The sequence below is a fragment of the Emys orbicularis genome, chromosome 16 (genome assembly GCF_028017835.1).
Source record: "Emys orbicularis isolate rEmyOrb1 chromosome 16, rEmyOrb1.hap1, whole genome shotgun sequence".
Lineage (NCBI taxonomy): Eukaryota > Metazoa > Chordata > Testudines > Emydidae > Emys > Emys orbicularis.
Genome location: NC_088698.1, coordinates 11,694,873 through 11,718,320, shown reverse-complemented (window position 1 = coordinate 11,718,320; position 23,448 = coordinate 11,694,873). Strand labels below are relative to the sequence as shown.

Here is a 23,448-nt window from a genome sequence, read left to right as displayed (position 1 = left end):
TCACAGCAGCCCCCACAGTAGATTTGCCCACTCCAAATTGATTCCCGACTGACCGGTAGCTGTCTGGCGTTGCAAGCTTCCACAGGGCTATCGCCACTCGCTTCTCAACTGTGAGGGCTGCTCTCATCTTGGTATTCTGGCGCTTCAGGGCAGGGGAAAGCAAGTCACAAAGTTCCATGAAAGTGCCCTTACGCATGCGAAAGTTTCGCAGCCACTGGGAATCGTCCCACACCTGCAGCACGATGCGGTCCCACCAGTCTGTGCTTGTTTCCCGGGCCCAGAATCGGCGTTCCACAGCATCAACCTGCCCCAGGAACACCATGATTTCCACATTGCTGGGGCCTGTGCCTTGTGAGAGTCTATGTCCATGTCAATTTCCTCATCACTCTCGTGGCCGCGCTGCAATCGCCTCCTCGGCTGGTCCTGGTTTTGCTTTGGCATGTCCTGGCTCTGCATATACTCCAGGACAATGCGCGTGGTGTTCATAGTGCTCATAATTGCCACAGTGATCTGAGCGGGCTCCATGATCCCAGTGCTAGCTATGGCGTCTGGTCTGAAAAAAGGCGCGAAACTAGTATCTGACGGACCAGGGGAAGGAGGGAGGGAGGGGCGAGTGACGACATGGCGTACAGGTACAGGGAATTAAAATCAAGAAAGGTGGCGGTGCATCAGGGAGAAACACAAACAACTGTCACACAGAATGGCCCCCCCAAAGATTGAACTCAAAAGTCTGGGTTTAGCAGGACGTTGATTTGACGGAGGGAGGGGGGAAGCAAATGAATGCAGAACAAATCTATTTTTTAGATCTTAAGATGACGGTGCAGCATGACTGATAGCCCTCGGCATCTTCTGGGTGCTTGGCAGCAAATACTGGGTGCTTGGCAGTAGCCTTCAGGCCTATTGCACGATCTGCTGCTCAGGGAAGACTCTGCTAATGTGCGATGAACCAACAGGGCGCTTGGCAGAAAATGGCATACTACGACTGATAGCCATCATCGTCATTGTGAAGGCAGCAGGATGGGGGACATACGGAGTTCCAGCCACTGCTGGACTGACCATGTCTGCCCAGGTGCCCATGATTGACAGCCACTGCTGTACGACGAGGACGGTTACCAGTCGTAATAAACCATCTACTGCCAAAAGGCAAAAGGCAAGGGCTGGTGCAATGCAGCCCTACGGCTGCCAGCCCCACGGCTGCCAGCACCCAGATCGCCGATGAAGGCTACCAGTCATGCTGCACCGTCTACCGCCAAAAGGCAGTTAGCTGCTGCTGCTGTGTAGCAATGCAGTCCCACGTCTGCCAGCACCCAGATGTCATATGGTGACGGTGAGCTGAGCTGAGCGGGCTCCATGCTTGCCGTGGTATGTTGTCAGCACAGGTAACCCAGGTAAAAAGGCGCGAATCTATTGTCTGCCGTTGCTGTGACGGAGGGGGAGGGGCCTGACGACATGTACCCAGAACCCCCCGCGACACTGTTTTGCATCATTCGGGCATTGGGATCGCAACCCAGAATTCCAATGGGCGGCGGAGACTGCGGGAACTGTGGGATAGCTACCCACAGTGCAATGCTCCGGAAGTCGACGCTAGCCTCGGTACTGTGGACGCGGTCCGCCGACTAGAGCACTTAGAGCATTTTATGTGGGGACACACACAATCGGCTGTATACAACCGATTTCTATAAAACCGGCTTCTATTAATTCGACCTAATTTCGTAGTGTAGACATACCCTCAGAGGTATGGCTTTTTACACACTCCTGAGCAGTGTAATCAGTCAACCTAACTTTTCAGTGTAAACCAGCCCTGAGACTATGGAGACAAATACTCTCACCTCCTAAAGATAATCTTCCTTCCCAACGACTTGGGAAGCTACTACAGTCACCTTGCAGATAGACTCCGAGCCATCAGTGTTATCCCTCACACAAGCACTACCTTAACACACTTCCTGGAAGTTTAAGTAAATTTGTGCTAAGCTTCCATTGGGGAATTCCAGCTAGTAGAGATAAGATTGGAATGTGCATACACCAAGGGGAGAACCAGATTTTGCCTCAACATGGAAAACTGCTTTCATTCCAATTCACATGGATGCAGAAGGAACAAGGTGAAATTGCTTACAGATAGCCAGTGGTTTGAAGGAAGTGACTTCATTGTAAGAGGTATTTGGAGCCATTTCCCCCACTATGGATGAATAAACTCCTCCTCCCAAACTAGATTAATACACCTCTACCCCGATATAACGCGACCCAATATAACACAAATTCGGATTTAACACGGTAAAGCAGTGCTCTGGGGGGGCAGGACTGTGCACTCCGGTGGATCAAAGCAAATTCAATATAACGCAGTTTCACCTATAACGCGGTAAGATTTTTTGGCTCCCGAGGACAGCGTTATATCGGGGTAGAGGTGTAGTTCATGAATGTTGTGAAAGTAGAGATTCTCCCAGCTTGGGGAGCCGCAAATCCTTTTCCCTCATGAGGGGACAGAGCTTTGATATGTGCAATAGGCCCTGCCAATTTTATTAGCAGGAGGAGAGTCTTTGTGCCTTAAGATGCACAGTGCATTTGTTATTACAACCTCCAGATCTGGGACACTGTAAGTGCTTGGCTACACTCGAAACTCCAAAGCGCTCCCGCAGCAGCGCTTTGAAGTGCACGGCTCCCAGCGCTGGGGCACGGCTCCCAGCGCTGGGGCACGGCTCACACTGGCGCTTTACAGCGCTGTAACTTGCTGCGCTCAGGGGGGTGTTTTTTCACACCCCTGAGCGAGAAAGTTGCAGCACTGTAAAGCGCCAGTGTAGCCAAGGCCTAAGAGTTACACCCTCATAATGGTATGCATACACTCCACCTGCAGGGCATCAGAACAATGTCTTTCCTTCAATTGCTAGCCTTTGGCTTTCATTTGCTGTAAGCACCCCTGACTGAATGATCAAGGGGGTGGGAGGGAGAAGAGCAAGTGGTGACTAACAGCAACACTATAAGCTCACCTTATAGTGTGTATAGTAACACCCATTGTTTCATGGTGTGTTTGTGTGTGTGTTTGTGTGTGAATATCTATATATCTTTCTACTGTATTTTCCACTACATGCATCTGATGAAGTGGGCTGTAGCCCACGAAAGCTTATGCTCAAATAAATGTGTTAGTCTCTAAGGTGCCACAAGTACTCCTGTTCTTTTTACCAGGAAATAGGAACTCTGGATACTGCTGTTGCAACATATTCATAGTAAAAGGAAGGTGAAAGGGGGTGGAGTCTGTAAGCAGTCAGCTCTTTGCTATGTGATTAAACAAATCTGGGCAAGATAAATTTGCAGCTAAAGGCTCAACACCCCACCCAGAACAATGAGGCAACAATAAGTGTGTCAGGTCCCAGAGACAAGACTTTGTTCAACGGTGCTAACTGGCTGCCTCAGTCATGAGTCATTGTTGGCAAGAAGAACACCTCACTGAACAACACACCGCAACGCAGCCCCTTCTGCCACCATTACACTTTATATGTTCTAACAAGGAAGATGCTTTAAAATTTTGAAAATTTGTGCACAGCATAGAGCTGGTCACCAGAACCAACCCTTTGACTAAAATCATGTCCTTGGCCAGGCTACAGAGGCACCATGTGACCCTCAAGTCCCTAGTAGGAAAGATTAAGAGGGGAGCTTTACTCATGCAAGATAGTGGGACAAACTCCCCTCCATCTCACTTGATGTGCATTAACTTTAGCACTGTTGGTTTATGGGTTATCTTTCTAGGCCACCACATCCAGAAGCAAGGTGGATTTCACTCTTCTGTTCAGGATATGGACAATGGGAAGGTCTAATCCCAGATTTACTTTTCTCCACTGTATTGAGAGAGTACCCAAAACATGACTGATTCCTCAGGGACTGGAAGCCACCACAGTTTACACCTGATCATGTCCCCTTGCTGGCTGGCTGCTGCTAATAACCCCACCAAGTTCAGGCGGGTTCTCTTCTCACTCCATCGGGTACAACGCTTGAGCCCCAGGTAAGGGAAGTAAATCTCCATCAACAGTTCTTAATCAGTCCATTTTTCTGGAGCTGCAGAGCACTTCTCCAAGCATGGGATCATATTTGCCAAGATTCATAGAGTCTGGAACTAGGGGTGCTGGAGGTGCTGCTTGAAGCGATTTCCATCATATAGAGCAGGGATGGCCAATCTGTGGCTTTCCAGAAGTTAATATGCGGCTCCTTGTATAGGCACCGACTCCAGGGCTGGAGCTACAGGTGCCAACTTTCCAATGTGCTTGGGGGGTGCTCATTGCTCAGCCACAGGCCCTGCCCCCACTCCACCCCTTCCCGTCCCCTCCCCTGAGGCTGCTATGCTCTCGCTCCTCCCCCTCCAAGCCTCCTGCATGCCACGAAACAGCTGATCAGGAGGTGCAGGGAGGGAGGGGGAGGCGCTGATCAGCGGGGCTGTCGGTGGGCAGGAGGCGCTGGGAGCAAGGGGAGAAGCTCATGGGGGGCTGCTGATATAGTACTGTGGCTCTTTGGCAGTGTACATTGATAAATTCTGGCTCCTTCTCAGGCTCAGGTTGGCCACCTCTGATATAGAGGGTTTACAGTTTGGTTCAATGGCTTTCAGCACCCCCTCTATACAAATTGTTCCAGCATCCCTGACAAGATTCTTGATTTTTGGACATGGTTAATGGTGAGGATACTTATCTACTCCTGCAGTGGCAAAGTACGAGATGAGGGCTGCAACAATCCTCTAGGCCTAACAAGGGAAGGTCTTCACTGCACATGTGAAAGTCCCCCATCCCCACATCAGCAGACCAAACGTGTTCTTGAAAAGCACAGCCACTTCTCCACTAAGGTGTGAAAACCCAACACTACTGGGGTTTAGATGAATAAGGTTGGCTTGGGACAACACAACAGACTGCCAAGGGATTAGGTGAAGTCAGTTTGGACACTGAGTTCTCACAGGTTAGGAACATCGTGGGAGCAGCATGTTCAAACCCCAGGAGAACAGATGACCCTCCAAGTGTTCTAGTGACTGATGGAGCAACGTTGGCAGGTATCCCAGGGAGCTGCAACCACCTCTACTCAGAGGGAGGGTGCCATAACATGGGCCTTATGGAGGGGGAAGAGCTGGAATTCTTAGGGATCCCAATGCCTCCTATATTTTTTCTAAAGAAATTCAAGAGGCTTTGATGCTGCCTTTGCCATCACTTACAACCATGACAGGTGAACAGAGGCTTTAAACTGGTAGCTCCTACCTACTCATTTAATGATGCCACAGCCCTGCACTTAAAGGCGTTGGAGCTGCTTCCATGGCAAATCATATAATCAAGAACACTAAACTACAGCTGAACTGGCAGGCAGTGACAGCCAGACAGAGAAGTGTGTGCCACTCCATACTCAACTCCCTCCCTTCCCCATCCATCATTCCTAAGACTCTAGAGAACTTTGCTAAAGCCATATTAAAAATGACCATTTATTGAATTATTTTACAAAATATATAGTCCTTTAACAGCTGCCTCTGGGAGGCTGCACCTTTGTTTACCTCACATGGGAGTGAGGGGAAAGAGGCAGCAAGAGAATCAGTGGCCCCAGAAGGAGGGCAGGTTTTACATATGAAGCTGACACTCACGGATGTAACTGACCTGAATGCCCAATCCCCACCAGTCCCTACGCTTTAGGCATACCTCCCAACATTTAAAGTAGTCAACACGGGATGAGTTCTGCCTCCAGGGAGTAGGAACTGCTGAGCAAGCCTGCCCCACCCTCACCCTGCCGTGCCATTCAAAGCCCAGCTGCCCAACCACCCCCTATTAGGGGAGCCAGGCCAGGCCAATTCAGAGCAGCACTGACTCCACAGGCAGTGGCCAGGTCAGAGTGCCCGGAGCAAGGAGCCAAGCCCAGCCAGCCCCACAGGACAGATGCAATTTCAACTGTGATGGGGGTTTTATGGGTCAAAGTGGAACAGTCACACACAACTCCAGAGGTCTGCTTTAGGCCTCCATGGTACTTGGAAAACAGGTCACATCTTGGTGTGGATCTGGGTGTTACTGTGTCCATGCTGCTGAGTTCTGTAACTGAGCAGGCACAGAGATGTCAGAAACTCTCACCTGCAGCCCATTTGGTTTTGGGGGGATGCTAAATGGATCAGACAACAAGAAACCAACTGTGAGGGGGAAAATTCAGCTCAAAGGCAAAGTCTCCTTTACATCCAAAAGGAACCCAGTATCTTAATGAAGAGAAACCTCACACTATCACTGAAATGGCTGCACCCTCTCAGTAAAGGTCACTAATGGAAACCCCTCGTGGATCATCAGGTGAGGCAGGTTAACCCTACACCAGATAGGGTGCCCAAATAGCAAGTGTGAAAAATCGAGATGGGGTGAGGTGTAATAGGTGCCTATATAAGACAAAGCCCCGAATATCGGGACTGTCCCTATAAAAATTGGGACATGTGGTCACCCTTACACCAGGTCTACATCTCCAAAGGTGGGGAAGGGAAAGAACTGGCATGCAGAAAGGAGGACACTTCCAGAACATAGCGCTTCCCTAAAACTGAACCTAACCACCTCCTCACCCAGGACCTAGCTGAAGTGCGCACACTGGCTAATGCCCCAGAAACCTCCAGGGCAAAGAGACAACAGAAAGCATATCCAAGGTGCTACAGACAGAAGGCAGGGCATGGAAGCTCTGCTTCCACATGCACCTCTCCCATGGCACTTCCTTTAGGCACCAGCAAGTGGAGCATGTATTTGTGAATAATTCCCATACATGCGTATTGACTGCACTTCCTCCCAATGGTAGGAAATGGGTTTTTAGAAGCCTGCCTGTGAAGTTAGGTCTGTCCTGTCTAAATGGGCCTGCCCTTGTTCCACATGAGCTAGGAACTTGAGTCTTGAGGATTTTAAGACTGTTTTAGCAGAGTTTCCCAAGCCTTACTGGCCACCACAACTATGTTTGCAAGACTAATTTCAAACTTGGCTGGCTAACATGGAGCAACTAGTGCAATCAAGGCCTTGCTCTGGAGCCATCTCCAATCCATTTAAATGACTCGGGGTTGAGGAAGAATTTGGACATTCAGATAAACCAAAGGGGTTAACATAAGCAAAACATCGGAGATAAGAGCTCATTCCAAGATAACCAGGCATTTACTGTAACTACTTATTGCCTGCAAATCACTTGATTTCATTCATTAGATATGGTCACACCCTGCTGCCTATGGATTATGTTACCTTCCCAAACTCATCCCAGTGAGAAGCATATGGCACTCAAGGACCTCATATTCTGTGTCATTCCCATGAACACAGTCTCCCTTTCTATATACCAGGAGCTTTCCATAAAATCCTATTCTTTCTGGCTGCTGCCTGGGAGGCAGTGAGGAAGCAGACGTCTATGGTTTGAATCTGAAAGGGAGCCTGCCAGTACACACTTGGGCTGTGCACATAAGCACAGCATTACGGAACAGATATGCACACATGCCACACCCTCTTATCAATAAGAACATGGATACAGATTAGTTTTCAATAACTCTGCCTAGTCCCCCCCAGTTCACAAGTCATAGAGCTCCTAGCTTCAGGCCTGCTGCTCCCCACACACAAGCAGCTGAAGTTCATTCTGAGAACCTCAAACACAAGGCGCCCAGGACGACATTACAGGGTGCCAAGTGGAGACAAGGCCCGGAGGGAAATAATAAAAACTTACCGAAAGGGCTCCTTGGGAGTGAAATAAGCTGGGGCAGACAAGTAACTTCCCATCTTCAAGCACTGGATAAACCGGCTCGGTCGCAAACCTGTCCAACTGCCTCTGAACAACTCCACTTGGCCAGCATGGCAGCTGGAAGGTCTCACTTCACCTTGTGCTGATTCAGGTTCCTCTCCCCTCTCTGAAACTGCCTAAGGAGTGCCAGGTCTCTCAGCCACTCATTTCTTTTCAGATCTTTCCTGGCTCCCATGGCTGTAACCATCTCCTCCTCCACTCAGCAGCAATTGCACCCTTGGGTGGGATAGCGTAACCACTAACCTTGCTAAAATTCGGACATTCTTGTGCGGGAGCTGGTAGAGTTTGCAAGAACGAACTGCTGTCAAGTTAGTTTTTCCTTCTTTGGTTCCACCCACCTGAGGGTGGGAGGGGAGGAGGAGTCATCCTTTACAAAAGGAACATGGGTGGTTAGAAGCACCAAGGAAATAGACCCTTTTCACCAGGGGTGGAGCTGTGATCCAGACTCCAGAGAGAGGTTATGTGACAGACACCCTGAAAGGTTTGAAACTTCTGTTACAATAAAAGCCAAGTTTGTGAACACACAGCTCCTCTCGGCACAGTAATGGTACTGATACTGAAGTCAAGCAAGGGCAGAGTCAAATACAGAGAGTTAAGCCTCTGCTTATGTCAGATAAATGCTTATCGCAGTTTCCTAGATCACAGTGGTGTGTGCACGTTCCACCCTTTCCAGTCCCTCCAACCTGCTTGTTGATTCTCTGCTGCACAGTGCCCTTCACTCTGAGGAAGGCTAATCTGCCCCCAAAGATACAGCCTCGGCTGCCTCAGAGCAGAAAGAGAAGACCAGGCCCGGCAGTTTAACCCAGCCCAGGCTTCTGAATGGCAGTGTAGGATGTAACATTAAAACAGGTCAAAGATTGGTTAATCCGAGAGCAAACAAGTCACTCGATCCTTGACTTAAACCTACAACAGCTGCACAGAGAGCTGCTTCAGCCTGTTCTGCCTTGTCCATGCCACTGACTGAACAGTGAACAGAGAGTTCTACTCAGAGCCCTGGTCTACCCAACACAAAGCACTGGTGTTTGTACAGTGCTCTGTTGAGTGGCTAGCCTGTTACACATGCTACTGCTGCTATTAGCCCTCCCATATTTGTGCAGTCAGTAAAACCTGCCATTCTCACAAGAGTCTCAAAACCCAGCCATGCACCAAAGATGAAAGTTCCCAGATTTGCTCCGACTGAAAATCCTCCATCTCACACAGCTGGCATTCTCCTCAATGGAGGCACTGGCTGCAGGTTTGACAGCTGTGGCTGGCGTTTCAACTCCACTAGAGAGCCAGGCACCTAGTTTTTGTAATGACAAGATGCAGCTACATTTATGGGAAAAAGGAGCCCGAAACGGTCAGTTTCTCCTACTCAGTTTGATTTTTAACAGACTAAGACAGTGCAGAAAGAACCAAGGCTGTAAAGCCTGATGCAGCCATCAATTCTGATGCAGGTCTAATTCCTCCTGACATTTCCGACAGCTTCACTGCAAGCAGCAATGCTGTGAGTCTGTGTCTAGGAATGCACTCCTTTCTCCCACATTCCCCATACATTGTGTGCTGAAAGTGGGCCAGTGGTCACGTCCCAGTGCCCCCTTACTATCAACGCTACACCACAGAATAAGCGTCACCATGGAAAATTGGAGAGCCCCTCCTCCCATTGCATATCACCTCGTGACAAAAGCAGTCCCCTTAATGCCGCTGTCATGGGCTGAACCCCCTCCATGGTCAAGTCCACGTGACCCCATAAATCTCAGCTCTTCAGACTGAACCTTTGAAGATTGATCCAGAGATGTGATAAGGAGCCTACTAGTCTGTGAAAGAAGCCAGCAGATAAAACCCAACTTCAAAGTAATAAAACCACCCAGACAGCTAAGAAACTGGGAAGAGATTTTTGTCTGGGGTTTCCTTAAAGCCAAGGGACATATATTCAATCTTCTGTTTAAACAGGAAACATCTTATCAAGAAGATAATTCTACTTTTTAAACAAGTCCTGGCCATCAGGCAGCAGCAGTTACTCTCCACCCACAGAATTCTGTGAACAGAGTTACTTCCCTTCTCAATTGTTTTATCACTCAATTATGAACATTATAGCTCTGATAAAAGGGTTTCTCTCAAAGAGGTGCTAATCTGTTTATTACATGTCTCAGGTTTTAGATCTGAACTCCCGGCCAGAACCACTAATCTTCCCCAGGTAATTTTGCAGATACCACTGATCTCTGCTGGACAAACAAGTTGCACTAAAGGTGAGAACATACAAGAGTCAAGAAATTCTAAAGTTAACATTCCCACAGCTAAATTAGGTGGGCCATCATGCATCGTGGGGTTGTGTGGCAGGGGCCAACATTTCCAGTTTGTGCATTTTTGAAGTAAAAAAAAAAAAATACAAGACTATTTAAGATCCTAAATAATTCACATAGGTGGCCTTAGAGCATGTGTTTGCAAATTGAAAATTGTATCTTTTTATCTGGTTTTGACAGGTTGTCATGAATTCTGTGTTTCTCCTGCAAGATTTGGGGACAGAATGGACTAACAAACTTGCCACAACAGGGGCTGCTTTCTTTACAATGTTTTTAGACATTTGACATTAACTGTTGCAAGAGAAACAAAGAAGCCTGAACTCTGGCCTTGACAGGTAAAAGGACAACTTCCATTTACAAATTAATTCCATCTTAAAATCACTTTCTAGGCTCCCCACTAGTTAATTTTAGATTTAGGAACTCAAGCAGATTTTTATATTTCAGGGGTGGGGTTTTTTTTGCAATTTTAACACTGCAAAATAACCGTCTTGGTGTATTTAAAGCAAGCTGTATACAGATAATCCCAGGGGCTCTGAATGGCAAGGGTTACATGCTGCACATTCTCAAATGCTCTGGTTTTTAAAGTGGCACTTTAGATGCCAGGGGTGGTAGTGAACAAGGCATGGACTGAGACTCCTCAGCACTTCCACCAGCCTATAAGATACGCAGATCACTGTCCATGCACAGAGGGGCACTTCAGTTCATTCATGGGACTGGTAGAAACTGGGGGAGGAGGAGCTCTGAGCAGGCTTGGCATCTACTGGGCAAATGGGGAGGCTGTAGTGTGCCCTTTTTTCCTTGTCCTGGAGGCACTCCAAGTATCTTGATGCAGACCCAATACCTCCTTGTACTTCCAAGGCATTTACAACACAAGATGTGGCTAGCAGAGGTCATATGGTATAATGGAAGGTCTGATCACAGTGATCAGCTATTGAAATATTTCAATATGTATCTGAGTGAAACTCCTGCAAACAGCCATACCTCTCAAACTGTACAAAAAACAGGAGTGAAGTACTGCACGTTTACTATGTTATTGCCTATCGCTTCTAACTTTAAACCATAACAGTCTCAAGCCGGGACAGTGACAGCTCCTCATAGGGGTACACAGATAAGCACGATGCTCTAAGAATGAACATCTGAAATAAGCAGCAACAGATGGATCTCCCTCGTCACCACCACCACTCACTTGCCCAACTCAAAAAGACTTAAAAGCTTCCTGAATGTATTTATCTGTATGCTAAGAAGCAAGCAAGAAAAAAATCTGTAATTGTCTATTAGATATGTTTCTGGGAACAGCAACATCTCTTTTGTAAACAGTGCACATCTCTAGTAACAAAATGTGCACTAACACCACTGCCCTCATGCTTCAGGGGCTTCCCAACCCATAGCTTTTGTCTATTTAGATTAAATTTTGCAAGCAACCCTTGTTTGTAAACCACCGTGCACACTTAGGGCACAGTGAGTAATGACTTTGATAATAATGCCCTGGAAGACAACCTGAAAGTAAAAGCTCAGAATGCAATATCCAACTCTACCTTATATAGAGTGGCCACCGAGATCCTGCAGCAGCTACACCCTCCCTGAGGAATTCTAACTATTCAGAAGACAGACCACCTGCAAAGTGCTTCATTGTTTTTTTTTTTTAACCCCAATGAAAATTCAGGGCGACCTGTGGGCAAACGAGCACTTAGGAACGGTTTCTCTCTAAATCCGATAGCCAGAGTGAGATTCAACAGCTAAACACCCCATCCACTGCAGAGACATCTCTAAAGAGAGACTCCCATGAGGATGAGTGGATAAAGCATTGACCTTTCAACCCTGGAACTCTACCAGGTGCTTACTGTAACTGCCAGAATATGCGGATGGAGGGGGGGCAGGAGGGGAGAAGAGAAGCAGAAGGATAAGAAGTGGGTAGAGATGAAAAATGATGCATTTTGTAACTGCCTTTCATTACAAGGGACATGATAAATCTCAGCCCCAAATGTATCTGCAGCGTACACAAACCCGGCAGTATTCACAAGCAAACAGCGAAAAGAAAGCCAGGGAAAGTGTTAGATATCTGTCCCACATTTTAAACTGCACTGCTATAGTCTTTAGTTTGAATCTTTATCGCACAAAATGTAGCACATTAGCCTTGGAACCATCTGAAATCCTAATCCTGTCCACACAGAATTAAAATAAATCAATAAATAAATAAACAAATAAATAAACAAATCTATTTGACCACTTGTCAGTGGAGGGTAAGCAGATTTTCTTGGAAAGTGTGGAGTCCTAAGTCAATTTCTGCTAAATTTAAGCACCCACTTAAATAAAGTTTCTACAGAAAGACAACTTCAGAACCTATTCTGCTGCTCAGAGCTTTCCCCAATGCAGAGTGAAATAAGACCAGTCAGTTCACTTTTGCCATTCAGAATCCTATCAAGAATGTTGCAACTTTACACTGCTCCATGGGATAGCTATGAAGTACAATGGAGGCATGCACCAGACAACTACTCAAGAAGTGAGGTTGCAATACAACACTACCCCTCAGCATGGTCACAGAGGTGTGTTGCTGTCCCCACTAGTAGACAGCATTAAGATATGGACATAGTTGTGACAAAGCCGTACTAGGAGCTTTCCCCCCCCACCCTGAACTTTTTTGAAGGAAGAGAGTCAGAGACTACAGCACTCTGCATCCTTTATCACAACTGTTATCTCTTTTAAACCACAGAACTCATTTCAGATGGCCAGCTCACCACATTCCCTCACCTCTACCCCCCATTTCTGATCACCCACCACCAGGGCCGTCTCCAGGCGCCAGGCAACCAAGCTGGTGCTTGGGGCGGCACCTGGAGGGGGGCGGCGCGGCGCTCGGGCCGCCGGGGAGAGCGGGGCCACAGCCGGGCTCGCCGCCCTCCCCCCGGCGCTCTGGCCGCCCTCCCCCCGGCTGCCGGGGGGACAGCCGAGCCCCAGCCGGGGCTCGCCGCCCTCTCGCCGCCCTGCCCCCGGCGCTCTGGCCGCCGGGGGGAGAGCCGAGCCCCCGCCGGGGCTCGCCGCCCTCCTCCCAGGGCTCCGGCCGCCCTCCCCTCCGGCGGCAGGCCGCGGGGCGCGTCCCGCCGGGAAGGAGCCGCAGCCGCAAGCGGGAGGGAGAGGCGCGGGGCTCCCCGGCAGCAGCAGGGATTCGGCCCACGCCCCCGCGCTGTCCACTGGGCCCCTGCCTGCTCCGCCTGGACCCACCACGCTGCCCCACGGGCTGCAGGGCTGGAGCAGCCTCTGGGCTGCGCTCCCGGCCCCAGTGTGCAGCGGCCCGGGCAGAAGCCCTCTGGTGCGGGGGGAGAGCGGAGCCCCCGCCGGGGCTCGCCACCCTCGCCCCGGGGCTCCGGCCGCCCTCCCCCCCGGCGCCCTGCCCCCGGCCGCCGGGGGGAGAGCGGAGCCCCCGCCGGGGCTCGCCGCCCCCCCCGCCCCCCCAGGCTCCGCCCCCCCCGCAGGGGGGGGGGGGGGGGCGGCCGGAGGCTTTTTTGCCTGGGGCGGCAAAAAAGCCAGAGCCGGCCCTGCCCACCACTCTCATTCAAACACACGCAATATCCCTCTGGCAAACGTAATTGTTTATACAGAAAAGCGATATCAGCGACATATTTTTAGCTTTAGTATGATATTTTCAGCCAGGAACAAGGAAGAGAAACTAGCATCAAGTAAGCGGCACAGGCCATCAGAAGCCTGATGTTTTATCTACTGTTGATCAGAGGGTAAGCCATCCACCTTAAAGCCATACCATGGAATAAAGTCACTCTGAAGGCAACAGAACTTGTGTCCCTATGTTGCTAGAGCAGGAAGTTTAATTATGCCCAGACACAAACAGATTTTCCTTCCAGTAATCCTATTGATAACAATTCAGACATAAGCATCAGCAAGAAGGGGACACAACCATGCCTATTCAGACACTCCTGAAATCTAAAGGAAAGCCTGACAAATGGAAACCTGGGCAAGACCCCATGTGGCCATTGCCCCTGGGACTGAATCTCAGTGGTGGCTGGGGACATCTGGAAGCAGAAACAGGTGAAGATAGCCTCATGCAAAGGCATATTTAGAGTGGACAGATGCCTCTCCTAAAGAATATCAGCAAATAACTCAGTAGGTTCAAGCCAAAGCACTAGCTAGCCAACAGACACAATTTAAGATGGCCAAGGTACGTATCAAATAGGACTTTATCACTTTCCTCTCCAGCCATACCTACAGAAGATACAGAATCTACGGACACAGCCTGTGCACGCTATTCAAGAAAGGAGGGAAGTGACAGAAAGAGTTTAAATCCTCAGAGAGATGCACACGCGTCAGCAGCTACCAGCTTGAAGTGTGATCAGAAGGCTAGCCTGACTGAGGATAAACAAAGCTAACAGGCCTGGAGAGGTGCCAATCTGCATGATAGAAATTATGTGCCAGGCGAAAAAGTCAGCTAATCCACAGGAAGCCTGTAAACAACTCTGCACAAGAGCTGCCGGAACTCTCAGCTACCAGAGGCTTCCTACCAGTAAAGGCCTTTTAAAGTTGGCATTGGGATATTAAGCACAAGATTAGAGACATGCTGAGCTACAGAGCGAGAGGAGAAAGGGCGAGTCAGTCAATTAAACCTGGAATTTGTTGTTTTAGCGCACAGCCCCACCCTGGAACAAGAAGAAAGGGAATGGCAGTTTCCTTGACTGTAGTTTCTCACAGTGTAGCCTAGTTCAGCACAGTAGCTTAATCAAGTATTGTAGCCAGTCAAGGGCACAAGGCAGTAAGGGAAGCACAACATCAGTTAGACTCCGCGATTTGATGCATGTCACAGGACGGGAGAGTTTGGCATCTTTTGCTGGCATGGTCTGATTAGACTCTTCACTAGGAAACCAAGCTAGCGCACAGCACTACATCCTGCCCTTACTCAGACTTGCGCAGCCCCACTGAAGGCCATGCAGGCTGCGCAGGTGTCACTAAGAGCAGGATTTGACTGTCTCCATCAGCCCATTATGAAGAGTCCATGTGGTTCACATCCTATCCTCAAGTCCATCTGCTACGACACCACTTGAGAGCTGCCCCACACCTTGTGTAGTAGCCTGAAAGGTCACATAGCAAAAAGCACGTAGACAAGTGTAAACTAAAACCTGTATTCAAAGTTAGTTTATTCCAACGGAGCCCTACAGGCATCAGTTAGGGAAGTCTTCGCTTTGTGACGGTGCTCTGGTCTGTCATGCACCTCTGAGTTTGACAAGTTGGCAGGGGCTGGGGGAGAGGAAGCCGGAGTGCTTAACCCCCAGGTTGTTTTTGAGTGTGGACAAGAGAAGACTAGAGTTCTGTGACGTTTATTGTCCCGTACTCTTTGACTGGTCATTGTCAAATACCCTAGCACTGGAGAGCCAGGGTTCAGTGGTATAAAGTATTCGTTTCCAGTATTTGCAAACTGGGAGATTATTTAGATTAACGTCTCTTATGATCTGCCAGACCTAGAAACATTTTGCCAGCCCAATGTGTTTTTTAAGACACCAGTAACCAGAATGTAGGATCTTTACTTTAAAAACACAGGACAGTAAACACTTCTCCTGACACATATCACCCACCTCCCAAACCCCCCTTTCCCTGGGCACAGACAAAATAAGCAAGGGTGAAAGGATAAAGCCAAATGAAAGCCAAAACCTTGAGACTGATCAACAGCTGTTATACAACTGCTACTCATAGTGGAGTCAGCAGAAGCTGCATGTGTTCAGAATCAGGACCCCTTAAGAAAGGCAACTAATGTAGCAAGAACTGGATAAATTGCTCACGGAACAGATTACATGCATGAAATCCTGCTGCCAAGAGCAGAGGATTTCAAAGGCCTCTTCACTCTCTGCTGCTAGCAATGTGGTCAGAGGAGATTATGGCAAGTTGTAGATCTAAATAGCTTGACAGGGAGAAAGTATGTTTGGGGAACTCAAAACCTTCCTGCACATCAGCACCTCTCCCCGCCAATCCTCAATAGCTCCCTCAAGCCATACACATATGGCAAAGAGAACCACGGTTACTCAAACTGCCTCAACCTAGTTCAGTGGGCACTATCTTGGGATGTAGCTGAAGAGAAATATGCAGCATCTCACCTATCTGCTATCACCACTAAATCAGAGCTTTCATTTTTATTTTAATCTTTATTTGTGTGTTGTGTAAGCAGCACTTCTCCAGATTGCAATTTTAATAGCCGTTTGAAACAATCTAGTTTCAAAGTGCTATGCCAGCATTAGAATATAGTAGTGAGCAGGAGCACGTGATCATTCTGTAAGATTTTCCTGAGTAAGCATAAAGGTGGCAGTAAAATACTGCAGCCAGTTTAAACCCTGTAAGGGTAGGTCTAAACTTACCCGGAAGTGCTCGCCGTCGACTGCGGTACTCCTGCTTGGCGAGAGGAGTACCGCGGAGTCGACGGGGGCGCCTGCCTGCCGCGTGTGGACCGAGGTAAGTTCGAACTAAGGTACTTCGAACTTCAGCTACGTTATTCACGTAGCTGAAGTTGCGTACCTTAGTTCGAATTGGGGGGTTAGTGTAGACCTGCCCTAAGTGTTAATACTCAGCATACAGGCTAACACATTGGTGGATGAACACAGGGAAAAAGTAATGTCTAAAAACAGGCTAGATTTAACGTACCGGAAGCAAGAGCTGTGCCAAGCTTCATTAACAGTCCTGTACAGTCGTTGACCAGCTGGAATGCTGTCCCCACAGCCCAGACATCTCCAGACCTCTTCACCTACACACGAAAAGCAGAGGGTTATTAGAATGGCTACCAAACAGCATAAGCTCTCTTCATGCTTTCAGGCAAGAATTCCCCAAACCTCTGTTAGGACAATCCTTGAGTTACATGTTCAATGTCAACTCCTCCAGGGCTAGAAAAGTAAAAGCCAGTGCCACTATCGGACACCCAACTCTAGAAAATGGGGTGCATTTCCAACTGGAACCTTAAAACACTTGTGCACATTTTTGTCCAAAGACCTGTATGCCTCACTACAATGGCCATCAGTGTCATTGTGCTCTGCAGTATAAAGCAGGACTCTCAGCAAAATAAATCAAGCAGTCACACTTGGTTGCCTTTCTCCCACGCACAAAAATTACAAGGACAAACTAGTTCAGTATTTCAGCTATTACTCAGAAGCATTATATGCTAGGCTAGTATAGAAGCCAAGCTAGCATTTGCCCCATGCTAATGACTCAGAAGATTTACAGCAACTCATCTAATTAACTGGATTTCCTAGGAAAGAGAGAAGGCGATAAGGGAGAATAAAAAGAGGTTTGTTTAAAAGAGGATAACCTTGACTGCCAGTCAGCTCACTCGTTACCATAAAGACAAAACGGTTGAGGTAATATCTTATTGGACCAATCTCTGTTGGTGAAAGACAAATTTTCAAGCTACACAGAGCTCTTCTTCAGGAACAGACATTGGTCTCTTTCACCAACAGAAGTTGGTCCAATAAAAGATATTACCTCACCAACCCCGTGTCTCTAATATCCTGGGACCAACAGAGGTACATCATTACTACAAGCATTTATGCGGCCTAAAGACAATTCCAACTGAAAGCGGCAGCTGGGTTTTGGAAAAGATGAACAAATCCTATAGGCTTACTGTTTCCTGGGGTTACTGACCCTTCAGAAGCAGCTAGAGACTGGCAGAAGGATTTTAAGGCCTCCACTAAAATAGACATGATGATATGACAAGTTCCCGAGTTTACAAGCTTGGACAACAAAAGGATTTGAAGGATGGGGGAGAGTGTGCTTGGCGTACAAGGACAGACTACTTCAAGTGTAGAGGGCAGCATGGCAGAGTCATGAAGCTAGGACTAAAGGAAACTAAGGAGGAGTTGGTGGGGGAGGCTCTGAGGCCAGACTATATGATCATGATGGTCCCTTCTGGCCTGAAAGTCTCTCCATCTATGAGGCACAAAGAGAGGATTGGGAAGCGAGAGCAAAGTTTAGGTGGTGTCAAGAGGGTGGAAAGACATGTCACATAGCGGGGCAGTTGTCAAAATGCACCTTTTTTCTACTCAAAGTTTTGTTCAATTGAGGTTGCATGGAAAGGATATGATAAAAGAAGGAACTCAACACTCATTAACCAAGCATTCATCTAAAAGGCCAGACTTCCAATTTATGAGCAGCCAGTTTTCAGAGAACAGGAAAACCTGACAGAAGCTCAGTCAACCCACCACCACCACCACTTCCCCGAGCCACATGTAACAAGAGTTGGCTCCTGTTCAGGGTCACCTGCTAGCACTGAGTGTCCGCAGCAAATTAGAACTGGACAGGGTACAGCACTGACATATGCAATGGCTCCCTGGGGAGCAAAAGCCATTTCCAAATGTCTTTCCAGTTACCACCCTCTGTGCATTCATAAAGAGTGCCAAGGGAGCCAGAGTTTCTGCTCAGTGTGTTAATTTTTCTGAGGCTCTCATGAACTGCAGGTTCCTTGTTTGCTCAAGATGCAGAAGCAAACATTACACTCAGGAACCCGCAAGCCCAGATTCTGCATTAATCACCTCTGATGAACTCAGAGGGCTAGAAACTAGGATGCACATCCATCTATTTACAGGTTTTGTTTTCCAAATCTTCAGGATACTGCATTTGAGACACAGATCCTGGGCATAAGAACACAAACACCACAGGGTTTCTACTCTTCACTAGAAAGCTTGGAAAGAAAGAAATTTAATGCCTGAAATCCAGCCTTCACATGCTTAGGTAACCAGACCAAGCAGAACAGAGCTCCTACGTTACTTTTCTCCTCAGGTATGATCAACTCCAGCAGACACACTCCATTGTCCAATGCTGAGAGGAAAACACACTGGTGTGTTTCAGGATTCACAACTGAAGTCTCTTTTCAAAACAACCCCAGATATCACAAGAAGCCAGGTTTATTGCCTCATCTTGTCATTTCTTTGCCTGGTTCTCCAGCATCAACATTTGGGATGGAGATGAAGTTGCTAGATCAAACTCAATTGAGAAACACTTGTCTAGAACAAGAATGAAAAAAGGGACAACTATATTTAGCCATTAAATAGCTCTTCAGTGTTTGAAAGCACTGTATGACTGGCTAGCCAACTCTTGTATGATGGAGAAACTGAGGCACAAAGACAGGAAATCACTTGCACAAGGCCATAGAGCAAAGCAGTGCAGAACTGAGAGGAGAACCCACAGTTCCTGGCTATTTCCTAACATATTCTGTCTACAGAACTATGCTGCACCACACAAAATGCTGAAGGAAGTCACTTTAAAAGAGTTACATTAACCCAGATGCCATGAGACTAGGGCCTAAACTGACATTTTGAATGATAGCATCACTCAATGAGCCCAGATGCCACAACAAGCAGCACACTTTACATCACTGAATAAACTGCTTCAGGGTCAAGCCTTTGGTGATCCTCTTGCCCAGCTGCAATTAAGCTAAGGGCTCCCTTGTCTTTAAATGCTTGTGATGAGTGGGCCTGCTGTAACTATTCCCTCTCAGCACCATTAGATGGTTCATGTCAGTGAAATTTTAAAAAGACAATCCAAACACTATAGCAGTGATTGGGAATTTGCATTTTCAGTGTCCCAGCTTTCCTTTATGCTTTGAAGAACTAGTCTCTATTACCTTGGTGCCACACTGCCTGGGAGATCCCACCTCAGGGTACTGTTCAAAAGGATGATTAGAAGCACAAAAGCAGGAGCATGACACTGGGCTCAGTTCCCTTAACAGTGTCAGCACTAGAAACCTCCAACACCTCAATAGCTGCACTCCTGGAAACAGAGTGGCAGTGGGGATTATGAAGGAGACTGAACTATTCCAATTTACTCAGCCTGATACGCTTTCTTAGGAAAAACTATGGCCCTCTTTAGTGAGTCCATACTGGATGAGGCAGCTCAATTGCAGCCTTGCTCTTTGGATCACATCTAACAGCTAAGGAATTTTCAATCACCAGAAAGGGTTCACCAGATATGAGAAGCCAATCTAACCTACCATGGACCTCTAGGCATAGTGCATTCTGCACACCTCAGATGAAAAGGTCAACAACTTGCTTATCAAGGACCATGAACAAAGAATCTGTGCATTCATGACAGCTCAAGAGCTAACAGTTAGTTTCTACTGCACCACGTGGTAGCAGATGAGTAGAGTCATCCTGACAACCTATGTCAAAGAGAGAACCTGGAAGAGTAGAAAAGGCAGGGCACCACAATGGGAGAGGAGCCAAGACTAGAAGAAAAACCTGATTCTATAAACCATTAATTAGACTTCAATAATGATTAACATTTGCTCTAGGTACTCTCCTCAGTACTTAGGATAATCTTTCATTGAAGAACATCTCTCTCTTTAAGTCGCTTAGGGCTTTTCTAAATATTAAAAGATATTTAACTCAGTTTCCTGGTCTCATCCTCAGCATTCATAATGAGACAGGAAGCTGCAAGGGATAGGAAGTCACGAGTCTCTCACCCCCAGTGCAGAGATCAATATATGTACACGTATCTAAGTAACTCAAGCCACAAACAAGACCCACCCTAACAAAAAAGGGTTTGCTAGTTTAGGTGACACTGTCCATACAAACTGAGTCAAGCTCATCTAAACTACAAATGTATCAAATAATCAATTCTTCCTCCACTTACCTGTTGCTCAATACCATAAACTGCTTTACCCCTTTCTGCTACTTAGAATATAGGACTCCAGTTGACCTTATTCACAGACACCATGTTGATTTAAAATCCAAGAGAAAGATGCAGAAGGCCACAGCCTCTGCTTCATTCACTTGGTATAGGAATGTGTGTTTCAGTTTCCAATAAGCCTGATGCATGTTCCAGAGTAAAGGGTGAGTCCCTGAACCCATGTGCCTGAGAAGTTACACATGAGGACAAGGAGCAAAACTGTTCAGCTTCCCAAAAAGTGTAAGTAAAAAATGCAATAGGTGAACTAGTTCTGGACTCCCTGTTGGATAAAATAGTCTCTGTGCATAAGATACATATTCTTTACATCTAGCTCTCTTTATTTAGTGCCATAAGCATACCATGTACTGTACAAAACAGAGCCTTTGCTCCAACGAGTTACAACACTGTTGTTAGTTAACAGTGACTGACAGTCATCCAAAAGGCTCAAACAGGACTTTACAAATTCACCTAAGTTCTCAATAATCACCTCACTTGCTAGGTAATGTTAAACAGCTGTTGCATTGCAGTGGCAAGACTACACAACAGTTTAGGAAAGCAAGTGAAAAATTCTGTATTCAGCTGAAGCGATCCCTTGTTGGCTTAGGTATCCAGGAGAAACAGTGAGGATGAAAAAGACAACAGAAGTATGTAATCAACAAAGTAGGTCATTCAACTCAAATTCCCCCAGGACAACAAGAATGCTGCTGGGTGAAGGAGCAAAGGAAGTGCCTCATTGCTTAGCAGTGTACCCTCTGCAGATAATCTGTAAGGCTAACCCTCAACTAGAAAGATGGTAGCTGCAATGGAATATCTCAAAGTGAGGGGAGTATAAAGCATGGGTGGAACCTCAACAACAAAGGACCCCATTGGGATTTTGCATGTCTGGGAATGCAAGTCTCTGCGTAAAGAGAAATCAGACATAATAAAAGACCACAACTGAGTGCCAAAAACAGATTAGTCTGGATGCCTACACAGAGAAAGAACAGCCACTTTTGTGGAGCACTGGGACAGGAAGGCAATTCACAATGTGAGTCACTACTGAATTCTACTCCCTTTCCTTCAAGCTTTCTGTATGACTGCTGGGCCAACATATCTACAACAGATCTGTCTGTATGCCCAGAAGGTCACTATGCCTGCAGGACAGGTTGGAAAATTCTGCTGAAATTTTCACTAAAGCGTCAAAAAACTGTTATAGATCAATATTTAAAACCAAGAGGGAGCTGCAATAGCCAATGAAAGAAATGATAAAGTTTCAACAGCAATTTTACATTACCAAGTGAGACATTTACATAGTCTTTCAGCAGAAGTAACACTGTGCAAATTAAGCCTCAAGTTGATGCCCAGGTTCCACTGCCCAGAAAAGGATGCAAGAGACTGGAGAATATAAAAATATCTTCAGTCTCCACCAATGGAGAGGGGCAGGGTCACTCTGAACTCACATGTCAGCTAGGATATGTGCAGCAGTTAAAGGAGCTGCACACCCAGCCTTTAGCTGGGTCATTATTAGGCACAAGCTTATAAGTGACTTCTTGATACCATGCATCCACTTCTGTGCCCTGCTGTTCTGCACTCAGCTGGCAATTCACAGTCTCTCCCACTCACCCAGATCAGTGTGCCAGTGATGGAGAAAAAGCAAAAACTTATGGCCCTACACTCATACAGATGGCTTGGCTGGCCCTGGCCTAGAGGTGTGTGGAGACTACAGGGAGAATGTGAGCAGAGAGGCTATACCAGGACTTCAGGGAAGGAGTACGGAAGGGGCTATACCCTTACTATAGGGGGATGTGAGGAGAAAAGGCTATGCCAGGACTCCAGGGAAGGGGCTATACCCTGACTATAGGGGGATGTGAGGGGAAAAGGCTACGCCAGGACTCCAGGGAAGGGGTATAGGAGGAGCTATACCCTGACTATAGGGGGATTTGAGGGGAAGAGGCTACGCCAGGACTCCAGGGAAGGGGTATGGGAGAAGCTATACCCTGACTATAGGGGGATTTGAGGGGAAGAGGCTACACCAGGACTCCAGGGAAGGGGTATAGGAGGAGCTATACCCTGACTATAGGGGGATTTGAGGGGAAGAGGCTACGCCAGGACTCCAGGGAAGGGGTATGGGAGGAGCTATACCCTGACTATAGGGGGAGGGGAGGGGGCTACGCCAGGACTCCAGGAAAGGGGTATAGGAGGAGCTATACCCTGACTATAGGGGGATTTGAGGGGAAGAGGCTACGCCAGGACTCCAGGGAAGGGGTATGGGAGGAGCTATACCCTGACTATAGGGGGATGTGAGGGGAAAAGGCTACGCCAGGACTCCAGGGAAGGGGCTATACCCTGACTATAGGGAGATGTGAGGGGAGAGGCTGTGCCAGAGTCCCAGGAGAGAAGAACTATGCCACGACCCTAGGGGAGGGGGCTGTAGCAGGGACACTGGGGGAGTGAAAAGAGTCTCGGGGGGCAGAGCAGCGGCCCCAGCTCCCCGCTAGCTCCTGTTGCGAGCAGCCGCCGGCAGCACCTGTCCCCGCTGGGCGGGCCTGGCACGCAGAGCGCTTCGCCCCCCGCGGCAGCCCAGCCGGTGATGGAGCCGCGCCCTGCAACGGCCGGGGCCAGCAGAGCCGGGCACCCCCAGTCCGAGGGCGGGGCGCGGGGCCTGGGCAGCGCAGAGACCGGAGCTCACCCCCCACAGCCCCTCACCTGGCGGCCCCTCCATCGCCCGGCCGGGCTCGCTCCCCTCAGTGCGGCGCGCGGCCAAAGCCCCCCCACGCCTCCACCAGGTCTCTAGACCTCGCCCGCACAT

At 48.0% G+C, this 23,448-nt stretch overlaps 1 protein-coding gene across 1 annotated transcript in view; it reads right to left on the bottom strand.

Moving 5' to 3' along the window:
- LIMK2 (LIM domain kinase 2) overlaps nucleotides 1-23,448 on the bottom strand; it is a 46,912-nt gene extending 23,464 nt beyond the window's left edge. The window contains exons 1-2 of the mRNA XM_065417799.1: nucleotides 23,346-23,448; nucleotides 16,650-16,749 (exon numbers count right to left, since the gene is read on the bottom strand). Coding sequence (XP_065273871.1) covers nucleotides 16,650-16,749; nucleotides 23,346-23,448 — 203 coding nt within the window. The remainder of the gene's footprint in view (nucleotides 1-16,649; nucleotides 16,750-23,345) is intronic.